This window comes from Amblyomma americanum, chromosome 6 (assembly GCF_052857255.1).
Source record: "Amblyomma americanum isolate KBUSLIRL-KWMA chromosome 6, ASM5285725v1, whole genome shotgun sequence".
Classification (NCBI taxonomy): domain Eukaryota; kingdom Metazoa; phylum Arthropoda; class Arachnida; order Ixodida; family Ixodidae; genus Amblyomma; species Amblyomma americanum.
The window spans coordinates 128,151,856-128,164,594 of NC_135502.1; the positions used below are offsets into that span (position 1 = coordinate 128,151,856).

Here is a 12,739-nt window from a genome sequence, read left to right on the forward strand (position 1 = left end):
ATTAAGTGCTTCGAGCAAGCTTCGGCATTCTTGTAGAGAATCGAATGCGGATCACTGACAGGGGTGATGTGTAACCTTTAAAATTAGGAGCAGCTTTGAAAGCGAGCATTTTTCTTCTCTTCACCAAGCCGAGGCTAACAAATGCATACTCTGCACTGGTTGTGTATTTGTGAGCCTCAACGTGGCATGTGCTCTGTTGAGTGGGTTGAACAGCGAACGCGGTCCGCTGGTCAACGTAGTCAACTCAGGATACGCAAACGCCCTTATGATCTGGCGCTACACAGGTGCACAGCGCGCGCCACTCAGAACCGACTAAGGAAACTCCGTAAAGGCTGGTTGGGAGGAGCAACCCAAGTCCCGCCGATGGAAACACGTGCCGTAGAAGAGCAGTGGAGTGGTTGTTAGTTCCATTTAAAACATTTCTTTCCGTTCCATCCTCTCTCTCCCTTCGAGACTCGGTAGTTAAAAATGCCGTGCTCCCCAGCTGGTTTCGGTTTCATTCACGCTAACCATCTCAAGTGCGGCGTGTCAACTAGATCAAACCACTACACGCGCTCAAAGTTGTGGCTCGTTGGCTAGGCGACGCATTAAAGCGAGGGAATTCTTCGCGGCCCCGACCAGTACGCCCAAGCGGGACGCGCGTGTGCTGCGTCCGTCGTGATCTACGCCGGCAGTGTTGTGTCGACCCGCGGCAGCAGCAGCAGCAGCGCCGCCTCCGGCCTCCCCCCCGCGCTGCGCAGTGAACTCGCCGCGCACACTCGATCGGGGCGAGGAGGAGCGAGCGCGAGAAGGAGGCGACCGCACTGTCCCGGCTGGCGAACGGCTCCCGGCACACTGCCGCAGAGCCGCTGGTCGGGCGGTACGCGCGCACAGGTGGATTACTGCTCCGTTTCCGCGTTTCACAGCGGTCGCCGCCGCCTGCCGCCACGCCTGTTGTGGGCCCGCACGCTTGTTTTCTTCCGGCTGCTGCGAAACTGCCGCGCGCGTCCGTTCGGCGCCGAGCGGAGCCACTGTGGGTGACAGATCAACGACTCGTCGCCGCCCGAGTGTTATTCGCCTCCCACTTGGCGGGTGAATCGTCGCGGTGGTTGCAGTGGTTCACGTCGCGCTCGCGCCGCTGGTGCTGTGTTGGTGACCGAGCTGACCTCCGCAGAGCTCGGCGCGCATGTGTGGGATTGCACCGCCGTTCTCCGACGGGACCGCCGACCACGACGAGCTGACGGCGTGCTTAGCCCGGGCGCCGCGGGTTTTTCGGCCATGATACGACGTGACTAGACGCCGCTACCTTGCGTGCTCCTCCCCCCTTTGTTTCTTTATTTCCTGGCCCCCTTTTCTGCTCCGTCGTCGGAGACGCGCGCGTGTCTCGGCCCGCGGGGGGGAATAACGGTGCTTGGCGAAGTGCTGGCCCGGGGGTTTACGCGCCCCCCGAGCCGATGCGTGGGCCCCCCAGACTTCGGAGTGCCGGCGCTCTGGATTGCTGCAGCCCTGTACACATCTGACCTCAGCCCGTCGGCGACAAGTGTCAAATGTCTTGGAGTAACAGCTACACAAAAGTCGAGGTGGTTCAGCCCCAGACATCTTCCGGCTCCATCAAAGGTGGGTGACCGCTCTCGACATCATTTGTATGGACGCTCTGTTCCCGTGCCAGAGTTGTTTGTGTACGCTGTGCGCCTTTGTGCCACCTGCGAAGAATCCACTCGTGAAAGGCTGGTGGCGTCTCGCACTCATCGCCACGGCTCTATGCAGCGCATTGAAATCCGTGCACATTTGTTTGTCCTTGCTTTCTGACATAAAAGTAAGCTTTTCGAGCATGCTCGCCACCATGCGGAACGACCTCCTTGCACTGAGCCAGCTACTGCGGGTTTTCCGCATCGATGATTTGCTAAGTCAGGAAAGCGCACTCAACTATTTGCGCGACCACGTGCCACGGTGATGGATGCAGGCAGACACCTCAGTATTGTAACTGCGATGACTTTTACGTTCTCTTCGACAAAATCGTAGTGGCGGCGTCGATCGGTGCCCGTGTTAAGTGCTCGCAGCCGGTGCCTCCGAGTGACCGCAGTTACGTAACGCGCTGTCCGATTCCCGATCCTCGCACGCTACAGACGCAACTCCGAGGTCGCACATCGAGCATGCCCCGCGAATACTCCATTCCATTTCTTTACGGGGCGTTGTTCTATTTCCGCTTTATGTCCACGACGTAACGAATATGTAACATCATGCGCTGCGGTCCACTCACGACGTATCACCGCCGATCACTAGTGGACCTTCTAGAAAAGCAGTTTCTCGCGACGAGATTGTTTGAAGTTGCTTCTCTAAGATATTTTTTTCTCGGACGTGCGCCTTAAAGTATCGTCACCACATGTTTGAAAGACGTTATTCTGCACTCTCCTGTATACATTAAAAGCAAGTTTACTAGCGTACGAGGACAAAACGAACAAAATATTTACAGCCAGCAAGGCGCGCCATATACTGATGACAAGCGTCGTTATATTTTCTTCGTCTAGTGCTCAAGTGGAGAAATTGTGAGCTTCTGCGACGTGCCAGTAACAAATATGCGCAACTTCAAGCTCATGGTCTTGAACCGATGACAGCGTGCTTTTCATTTACTTCCTTAAATCGGTAAGCGTAGCACAACCACGTGAAAGGAAGACAGGACGGCGCGCTACGATGACGACCTGAGCGAAAAAAGCATTCCGATGCATACAGCTTCTGCATCCGTATTTTGATTGCATTGTGCACATACTCCCTATTGAACAGCTAGCTCACTGACTGCTCGGTTACCGCATTTGCTGTTCCTACGGAAAGAAATTGGTCGGATAAAAAGGAACATTTTTTTTCTGTCTTCTCGCGTAGTAGCAGATCATTAATTATCGCCTACAGCGGACAGTTTTACATATTCACACTTGTGCAGGCTGTGGGCCATAACAGGCTTCATTAGTTCTGCGCATTTGCTGCACGAGCAGTTTCTTGAACCTAGAAATTAAAGCGCACTCATAGAGGAAGTCAGTCGCGCACCATTGTGTCAGGAGTGCCGTTCCGGTTCGTTTGCGTAACTATTCGGGACCCTTTGGTGGCTCGCTGACCGCGCGTGCAGCATTCTCGCTTGTGTCGACGGTGCTTTCGTGGCGGCGGCGCCTTTTTGTTCTGTCCGCTCCCCTCCCGGCAACCCGGAAGCGGCCGGAAGCGGCAACGCCGAGGAGAGCAAAGTTTGTTCGCGCGCGTAACCATCCCGCCGCTTGAGGAGGGAGGAGGGGAACCGCACAGCGCGCGTTTCCCCCCGAGCGGAAGATGCGAATCGATATTGGCTCGTAAACAACGCGCACGAGAGGGTCCACCGAAGAAGCGCTATGTAGGTGACCTGCAATTAAGCGCACAGAGGCCAATCTTGCCGGGCCGCCGCGTGCAGGAGTAGTACGAAAAAAGAGCCAGTGGGCGAAGAAGCACGCCTGGACGCCGGATTGACAAGCCCGTGTTCCGTTTCGCGTCGCTTCGCCTTTTGGGCGGTGAAGCCCCCCTACGGCACCACTTCCTCAAGCGAGGAGGAGACCGCGGGAAAGCCTGCCTTCCCCCGCCCTCACGGCGTTGGCGACTTCTTTCTCCTCCGCCGGCGCTGTCCGCGCGCCGCCCTCCGCTCCGTTTCTAACTGTAGCGGTGTCGTCTGCTTCTCTGCCCCCCCCCCCCCCCCCCCGGAGCCAGTGTCCACCGAAACGGTATCTGTGCCCCGCTCCAGATGCCCTGAATAATACCGACCAGGCCAGGAAGGGCTGCGCCGCTGCCCCCGTGCATGGCGGGTGAGTGTCCTTCGCCCATCGCGGGCAACGCTGCCGCGGTCTTGTTTTTGACGGCGCCGCAGGCCCGACGCCGCCGCGTCCATTACGTCTCTCGTTGCGCAGACGGCGAAGGCTGCCTCTCCTCCCCCCTTTCGCATTTAGCGCGGCTCGCGCCTGGGAGCCGCAGAGCATAACGTTGCCGCCGCCCGCGTCTCGCGTGTGTCCGCAGTGGCGCGGCGACGGCGTGCGCCCTGTGTTTACGCCCCGTGGTTCTAGGCAACGGCACGCAGTGCACCGCACGGTCGCCGTCACGTGACCCGCGTTTCGTCCCGGGCTCTCTCCCGAACCCCGCGGGGCGTCCGCTCTCTCGAACGAGGCTTCGCAAGTTTCTGTCTGCTTTTCAGACGCTCTGCGTCGCGACGTAAGAACACCGCCTCTGATAATCGCACTCTGTGTTCTAGTGGCGCTGATCGCTTCCTTCAAGTGGGGACTCGTTCTCTGGCGCCCTGTCGGTTTCTCCATCTGGTGCGCCGGAGTCGCAGCACGTGCGCCGACGAATCTCGCAAGGTGCGGGACTGGAAGACTGCTTCACCCGGAAACCGCGGGTTGCTGCTTTTTCTCGCGCGTCTTTCGTGCAAAAAGAAACCCAAAAAAAGGGGGCCGAACGGTACGGAAGAGGCAAGAAAGTTGAGAGAGGAAGGAAAGATCTCCGAAAGCAACAAAAAGCTGGAAACAAGAGGGCTGTCTGTTGCCGCTGGCCTAACGCAGTGGGGCGGTGCGCGCTGGCGGAAGTGGAATTATGAAACGCCGCGCAGTGGCCGCCTTTTTCCTCGGGGCCCGCTTTGGAATCGAAGGGCTGCTGTTTCCTTTTGTGCAATCCGCGAATGCTTGCTCCCCAATGCTGCTGGCACCTGTCATTCTGTTCGCGTGCGGCGAGCACGTTCTGCTTTTGCGGATTTGCTGGTTTGTTTTCCTATCCTTCATCACCGCTGTGGCCCCATCCTTTTCTGGCCCGTTTCTTTCTTTTGCTGTCGTACTGGCGGCTAGCAGTGCTGTGGCATGTTGCAAGTTGCGCGTCCGCGCCATAAGTGTCGCCACGGTCGGAACGATTGCAGCGATCCTGGTATCTGGCAGCAAACGCGGCTGGAGTCAATGACACAACGCGTCTGCGCCGCCAGTGCCGCCGCGGGCAACGCTGCAGCGCAGTGGCAGCAGACGACAGCGACCGGCGCAAGCATAGCGAGCAAAGTTTTGAGCAATTTATGTTTTTACCGCCAACTCCCAGGCACCGCCACCGTCGCATTTCAAAATCGTCCCCATTGGCTCTACGGGAATGTCACACCCTTGCGGCTAGTTTCCGCACCGTTCTACGCTCACCATTCTGCGTGTTCGCTTGTGTGACGAAGCAAACTTCATAACTCTCTTTTAGCAGTGCGCACAGTTGTATTCTGGCAAGTGCCATTCTAGAAGAGCGCGCCTCCTCAGTTAAGACCGCTTTTCTCTAGGACGCTGCCGATGGATGGATGGATACGGCTGAACCCTTTAAATCGAGCGGTGGCTCAAGCCACCTAGCCATGGCTTATGAAATTTTACTCTTCTCTTGCTTTTAGCCACCAATCAGATAACCTTCGCTTGGTTACTTCTACCCGCTTACAATCTACTTTCCCTTCACTGTCCTTAAACCCCAATGCCTTCAATAAATCAGCCCCGCTGCTTTCCACTGTAGGGTGAAGCCCTCTAGAGAAAAGTGTCAAGTGTTCAGCCGTTTCCTCCTCCTCTGCGCACGCAACGCACAACGCTACATCTTGGCAGTGTAGCGCCATCTGTCGACACGATGCGAGCTGCCATGCTGGTATGTGCGGCTCCTGGATGTCGCGGCTTTTCGCTCGGTGATTGCTTCAAATGTGGCTGTTTTGTAACGGTAGTCTCATTATCAAGTTATTCGTAGTTTCTGAGGCGTCTTTGGAAAGTTCTGTCACTAACGTTAATCTCTGGCGTCTGTGCTTCGTTTTAAATGGAGCATGTGGTTGCTAATAAATATTTGATGGTAATTCAGGATGTCTGCAGTGTTTGAGCAGTGAAAACATTTAGTGCCGTAAACAGGCCTTAATCTGGCAGCATTTTACCTGTGACCCGTTGCAGTGCATGTTGGCAGAATTGTGTTTTTTTGCGCTTTCGCTAACTTTGGCATGTTATATTGGTATGTGGTATATTGGCTCTAATGTCAAAACGCAACAGATGAGCTATGAGATATTCCGTAGTAGAGGGCTCGTGTTTAATTCCTACCATCCGGGCTTATTTAACATGCACTGACAGAGCACAGTAGACGGACGTGTTGCATTTCGCCTCCATCGAAAAGCGGCCGGAATGTCCAGGCTCCGCAGCCGAGCTGGCTAGCCACGACGGCATGTTGAATTTAAGTCTATTTTATGCACACATTCATTCAGCTGGTTCGTGACTTCGGTAGTGGCTGTGCACTCTAGTCCCCCGAATCGACAGACTTCTCGCTTGTCCCTTGTCTTCAAACTTGGCCCCGTGTCTTGAGGTCTCTGTGACTGCGGCAGACCAACAAAAGTATACGGGAGGATGATTACTGGGTGATGGTGCACTTTATTGCGAATGCCTCCTCTACAGGTCTAGAAGTGTGGCCCGGAAAATGCCTTCCGGCGAGATAATTATCAGTGGGGAAATAATTCCATGCAGGTTTGGCGCATTTCACGATAGCCAAGAAGGCTTCCTCTCCTGACTTCTCTCGTTTTTTGCGCGCAGCTGAATTCCAGTAAAAGCTAAGGCTGTACTCGAAACATAGAGGTTTTACAGCCGGTAAAACAAGCCTGACATGTTAGAAATGCTATTTATATTGCAAGGCAGAATACTTTTTATTTATTGGCTTGCACATAGACTGGCACGAAACACGGGAGTAGCAGTGCACGGAATTGTGGGGTTTGCAGTGAAATACGGTCATATAATGCGCTTCTTAGAAGACTTTAGGGAATTTTTTTGTGGTGTCGCCGAGTGCAATTTTCTAGGAATTTTCGTCTAGACTGCAGCTCGTAATCACTCATCAGTATCGCTGTAGTTCTAGCAGAGACCTGGGGAAGTTGGTACGCCTTAGTTGGAAATCAGTGAAGCTACGCGGAGGACCAGGAGTAAAGTAGGCGACACACAGCGCTAACTGCTGATTGTCTTATTCCGCCAGCCACGAATATATGCATGAAAAGGTGGGCAAGGAAAACGACGGAAATATAGGACCAGAGAAACCAGACAAGTGTGTTGAGTGTATTTTACTGCCGGCCGCGGTTTCTCGTCCTTTTACTTTTGATGCTTACCTTTATGTGAATATATCTGTGACTCACGGTATGCAATATTTTCCCCCTTTGATTCTGTTCTGAAGAGATTCAACTGGACGCTGTACGTCGTCTGCTTCTTTCCTGCAGTCCTGTGTGCAGCGCCGTGGGTTGTAATTCTATTGCTGTAGTGTTTCCGCCGCTCTACCGGCATCGCCCTTTTCTTGAGCGAGGACTCATCATAGTTATGCTCAGTAGTTGCCGCAAGTTGGGCAGCGAATAAATGTACGTAACCTAAACCTTGCTTGCAGCGAGTGTCTGCTGAATTGCGTAGCGTACTCTAGCAATCTCGTTCCTCGGGCATACTTCCTCTCTTCTGGCGAAGTCCTGAAGCTGTCTTTCACAATGCGCGGAAATAGCTTGCTCGCTCTTCAGTCTACGGTTCACTCGCTTACTGACGTTCATCGCTGTAGCTAACTTCGTGACAGTATGCGCTGCGGTTTTTCGTCTTCTATGTGTGGTTCTCTCGGGACCAACCGCAGGGTACTAATAATTCCTGGCGGAGGACATTCATAATCATTAACGGATAATACTGACGAGTAACATTAGCAAGTAACGTTTATAATTAACGTTGAATCTGCAACCGAGAAGAGAATGCTACGCCAGCGCATTACCCATTCAAGGTCCTACGTTGTGAAATAAAGATCCGTTAAGTTTTAGTGATACAGTGGCCGCAGCTTGCAAAGGACAAGGTTAATTGGAGACACATGGGAGAGGCCTTTGCCCAGCAGTGGGCGTAGTCAGGCTGATGATGAGGATGAAGTGCGTGAAACAAATAAATGTGGTACGTACTCAGTAATATTTCCCCAGAGAGCTTGGCTTGAACGCTCTGTAAGAACTTTGTAAAAGATCAGTTTTAAGCCTCCCATGCGAGCAACGTAGTTTTTGTTCCGGCGTGATGTAATTAATGTTCATGGCCGAAAAAAAACCCCTTATGTTTCAACAAAACCAATAAGACAGCGAATATTGTATTGTGGTTGTACTTGATTCTTCGATTTTTGAGCCGCTTCCAGCGGCTCGTCAGTCAGTGGCTCATTTGTGACTTGAAAATAAATGCGCCCCCTTGCCACGCATATAGGGTTTCTCGGCGAGGCTAGGCAAATTCAAGCGGGCCGGATTACAGATGAAAACCTGGGAAGATCCGTTTTTATATTAGCTTGTCGTTGACACGTCCGGGCAGCGATACGCCGCACGCTCGGATAGCGTGCATGCGCCCGATTTTGTCACCGCAACGTCCTTGTCAATGCGGGAGTAACTGATTTAATCTCGTGCGTGTCGACGTGCGGTGACCCCAAGGCAGCCGTGTATCGTGTCCCTAACCAACCATTCATGTCTATTCAACGTCGAAAAGCTGGCGCTGTGGTAGCGATCGACACGTGGCCTGTGTTGGGGCTCTTTAGTGTGCATGCGCACAGCACAGCACATGGGAGTTTTCGCATTTCATCGCCATCGAAAGTCTAAAACCGCACGTTGCACTGCATGTTACATTTTCCACAGAACGTTAGCGTTGTTGCTTTCAGAGCTTTTCCCAGCGAACTCTTTTATCCTGGAGCTCGGATTTACACCTGACAGCGACGGCTGTTGAGGTCGCTTGTTCTGACCTGCGTTGCCGTAACCGCAGCACGCCGATTGGTCAGCACAGAGCGACATCAGGCATGGCGCCACTGCAACGCGCTACGCTCAGTGGTCAGAACACAATGACGTTGCAGCCGCCGCGGTGGCTCAGTGTTTATGGCGCTCGGCTGCTGTCCCGAAAGGCGCGGGTTCGATCCCGGCCGCGGCAGTTGAATTTCGATGAAGGCGAAATTCTAGAGGCCCGTGTACTGTGCGATGTCAGTGCACGTTAAGGAACCCCAGGTGGTCGAAATTTCCGGAGCCCTTCACTACGGCGTCCCTCATAGCCTGAGTCGCTTTAGGACTTTAAACCCCCATAAACCAAACATTGACGTTGCAAGTTACAGCGTATACTGATATCTTGCGCACTCTGGCAGAGAAAGCGGATGATAATGAATGTAAAATATTATTTACCACTTCAAGCACCTGTCGCTGAGCACATTAGTGGCAAGCGTCCAGTGAACCGTTTCCTCGTACTGTTTCCGTCTTTTTTTTTTTTTTTTGCCGTTAGTGATGCGCCGTTGTGGTGGTGCTCGCAGTATAGTTGAGGGGCTCCAGAATTGTTCTGCTGGTTGGGAATCGTTGGCTTCCTCGGAAATTTCATTGCAGGGGTGTTTTCGCTTTGCGCCTCCATCGCAATGCGGTCGCAGATCGAACCCGCGGCCTCTTCATGCCCAGTAGCACACGAACATGGCCGCTGAGCGACCGCAGCTGCACGTAATGCGGCGCTGAGGACACTTCTATTCAATTTTCCATCTCAGTAAAAATTTGTTTGATTTTTTATGGCGCAAACGCATCTGTTTCCAAAGAGCTCCATTCACAAGGTATTTTCGTTTGCCCAAGGCGGGGTCAAAGACCCATTTCCCAAGCAATCCTTGATAAGCCGAGCACCAGGCCAGGGGAAGCTTGTACTCATTGTATCACCTGTGGGCACCCGCTGGTACTGGGGATCGAACCCCGCACCTCCCGCATGCGAGGCGGATGCTCAACAACGAGGCCACCTCTGCGGTTGTGCGTATGTGGTGTGCGGGGTTTAACTTCAGGAAGCGACACATGGGGAGTAGGCTAAAAGTCGATTGTGTACTGGCTCTTTATGGCTATGCTGATGTTTGCGCGGGTGTGAAAGACGCATTTATTGCTAATAAAATTGGATTTGCCAAAGGAATATTTTCTCGGAACTCGATTCGAACTTCCGACATTATTACTGAAAAGGACTCCGTGACCACCGTTTAAGAGTGAATGGCGCTGTCGCCTGACCTCCGAGATTCGCATAAGGAACAGTATTGCAGTCTTCATGCTTTGCTTGCGAAAACGGCTGGTTGCGGCGATACCTGTATTTAGGTTCTTAGTTTTTTTCTTTCACTTCTCTGTCGGAAAAGCAATACTTTCTTGTAGTATTTTGGGACCTGACAGTCTAAATTCGTCTCGTGACAACAGGAGTTTTTGTAGTATTGTACAGTCCACTGTTGCGACTGCAGTCGACTTCGTAGTGCTACAAAAAAAGAAAAAAATCTCACAGGACGGTTACGACTGTGTAACGCGATGTTCAGCGATAGCTGTTTAGGCGTTCAGTTTTCCTGGCCAACTGGTGTAGTGGTGAAGTGATGCACCCCTGCACTGGCAGGCGGATGTTCCATACAGAGCCACCCGGAGGCTTATGCGACCCAGGTTGACCGTGATATAAGGCCATGGGACAGAAAGTCACGTGACATAATGGCATAATGTCACGTGACGGTGACATTAACGCACCAACCGGTTACGGCGACGAGAAAGCCAGGGACGGGCGCCTAACAGCTGTCGCTGAAAAACCTGCCGTCACGACAGGACGGTAAAAAATTCTGTCCTATTACGGGACCGACTCTGTCGATTTTTCGACTGGGTCTGCGGCCTCTTGCAGGTTTTAAGTGTCCCGTTTTCAGTAAAAGTATCCTTTCTGTCACCAGGACGTGGTGCATAACGTATCTTTACAGGCCAACTTGCAGTTGTCCTCAATGTCCGCTTCGCGTTATTCTTTCCCGCGTCTAATGATATGGCGCGGATAATCGTTAGCGGGCGTATGTGCCTCCGCCACGCTGTAGATGTCGCATTTCGTCGGCCGCCGCCGGTAGGCTGGACGCAACCGGCGAGCAGGGACGACGAGAATGCGAGGCAGCGTTTTGAAACCCGCCTCTGCACACCCCTCACGTTTTGGAAACGGGACCTGGCGACCTTTCAATTTTCCCGAAACGCCGTTGCGTCGCAGCGCCGCGTGAATTGTTGCGCAAGGTGCGCTTCGGTTCGGAAGTCCCTGTGCAGCACGAATGTATTAATGGGGCGCGTCGATTCCCGCGCACAACCGCTGGTCCCCGGCTCTGCCTTGGGTGACATTTTGCTGCGCCGGGGCGAAACGCGATGGGGAGGATTAGTGTTGCGGAGAGCGCTTCGTATAGCAGCGCTCAGGTAATACGTGAGCTGCGGTAAAGGCGTCGATATTGTGGCAGTGTGCGTCCGGCTAGTCTGCCACACTTGTTCATCGCTGACTGGTTATTCAATTTTGAGCTGATGAGTCTCATATTAATTCCTGGAAAAGTTGGAGCGGGCTCTTAAGCTCCGCCTTACGGTCATGAAGCGATTGCTGACTGGCCATATATGTGCAGAACTGTTTATTTTCTACTTAAAATTCATAAATACCTGGGAGTCCTCATACCCATCCTGGTTGAAGAGGTGCGATGCGCCACTGCCCTGCGACGGCAGCTGCTACCAGCGGTGGGGCGCTTGGGCGACCCGCGTTGCCCCTGTCGAGCGATCTCTGGCGACAGGCACGTAGGGAGGAATTTTTTTCGGGAGGGGCCCAAGGTAACTCCCAGGACAGGGGAAAGGCTGTCGCTGAGCAGTGCCAAGACAGCAGCAGTGGTCTTCAATACGTGCCTGTCTAGCGACCAACCTGCCACGGTGCGCAGTTTGCTCACAATCCGGTGGCCAGGTTATGATGACGCCGCGAGGTCACGTGACCTACGAGGTTCGCCTCGCTCCTTGGCTGCTTCTGTGGGGATTTGTCGCTCACGGTCAACGGCGCCGGACTTTCTGCGACACGAGTTCGTTAACGCTGTCGCGTTAATACTAAAATCCTCTATACGATCGCGCAGGGATCAGCGCAGTCACTGCAGTAGCTAGCCATTTCGTGTATGTAGTTGGATTCGCTCCTGCGGGATAGGTAGCACTATGTTTTTTGTCCTTGCAAGCATCCGTTACCTTCGAAGGCACTGAAGTCGCATGCTGCTTTGTTCATATGACTGAGGTAGTCCGGAATATGTCCGCTTAAAGGGGTGGGGTCTGCCTCGGTGAAGGGCGACGAAAGGTGGTAGTTTCTGCTTTTATCCCATAGCGATTATGCGTCCACATCACTGCTTGCAGCATCTGGTCCTGCTCCCGAATTCGTAACTTAAGCTGGCGGATACGCTAAAGCTGGCGTCGCAGCCTTCGTCCAGGTGTGCGCGAGCATGGCTCTCGCGTGCGGCCGAGTCGTTGCGCCAGCCACCGCTGAGCATCGGCAGTGGGGCCGGTCACGTCGGCCGAAGAAGGGGGCGCTAGCAGGCCGAGTAACGGCGATGACGTCACGCACGCACACCCACCGGCTGGGGGGGGGGGGGGGGGAACACGTCCCGAGGGGCACACTGGCAGGCCGCCGCTGCGGAGGGGAAGCGCCAAGCCGGTCGCCGTCCGATCGGCTCGGCGTCGTCTGAGCAGCCGATGGCGCCGACTCCTCAAGGTCCCCCGAGCTGTTGTGCGGCCGACTCCATCGCTGCACGAGGCGGTGCGCAGCAGTCCGAGGGCGCGACCGCTGCTGCTCCGCGGGCCATTAACATGCGAGGGGCCCTCTTTCCCCACGAGGCAGGGATCACTTGCGCGCGCCGATTAGAAACACGCTGCAGGGAACCGGAGGAATTTATTGCCGAGAAAATTGAATTTGCAAAACTGTAATTTGTATCAAAACTGGTGACATCAAGACCGGAAAATACCCTGCGA

General features: G+C 53.9%; 1 protein-coding gene across 7 annotated transcripts in view; it reads left to right on the forward strand.

Moving 5' to 3' along the window:
• The first annotated feature begins 787 nt into the window (after positions 1-787).
• Positions 788-12,739, forward strand: part of Hr3 (nuclear hormone receptor 3 ROR-beta) — a 127,244-nt gene continuing 115,292 nt past the window's right edge. Inside the window, exon 1 of one of the 7 annotated variants that reach the window (XM_077627981.1) lies at positions 788-1,596. In XM_077627981.1, the coding sequence (XP_077484107.1) occupies positions 1,527-1,596 (70 nt within the window). In that variant the 5' untranslated portion in view covers positions 788-1,526. Of the gene's footprint in view, positions 1,597-3,612; positions 3,795-12,739 lie in introns of those variants that run through there. The other 6 variants (XM_077627986.1, XM_077627987.1, XM_077627982.1 and 3 more) reach the window with 6 other exon arrangements.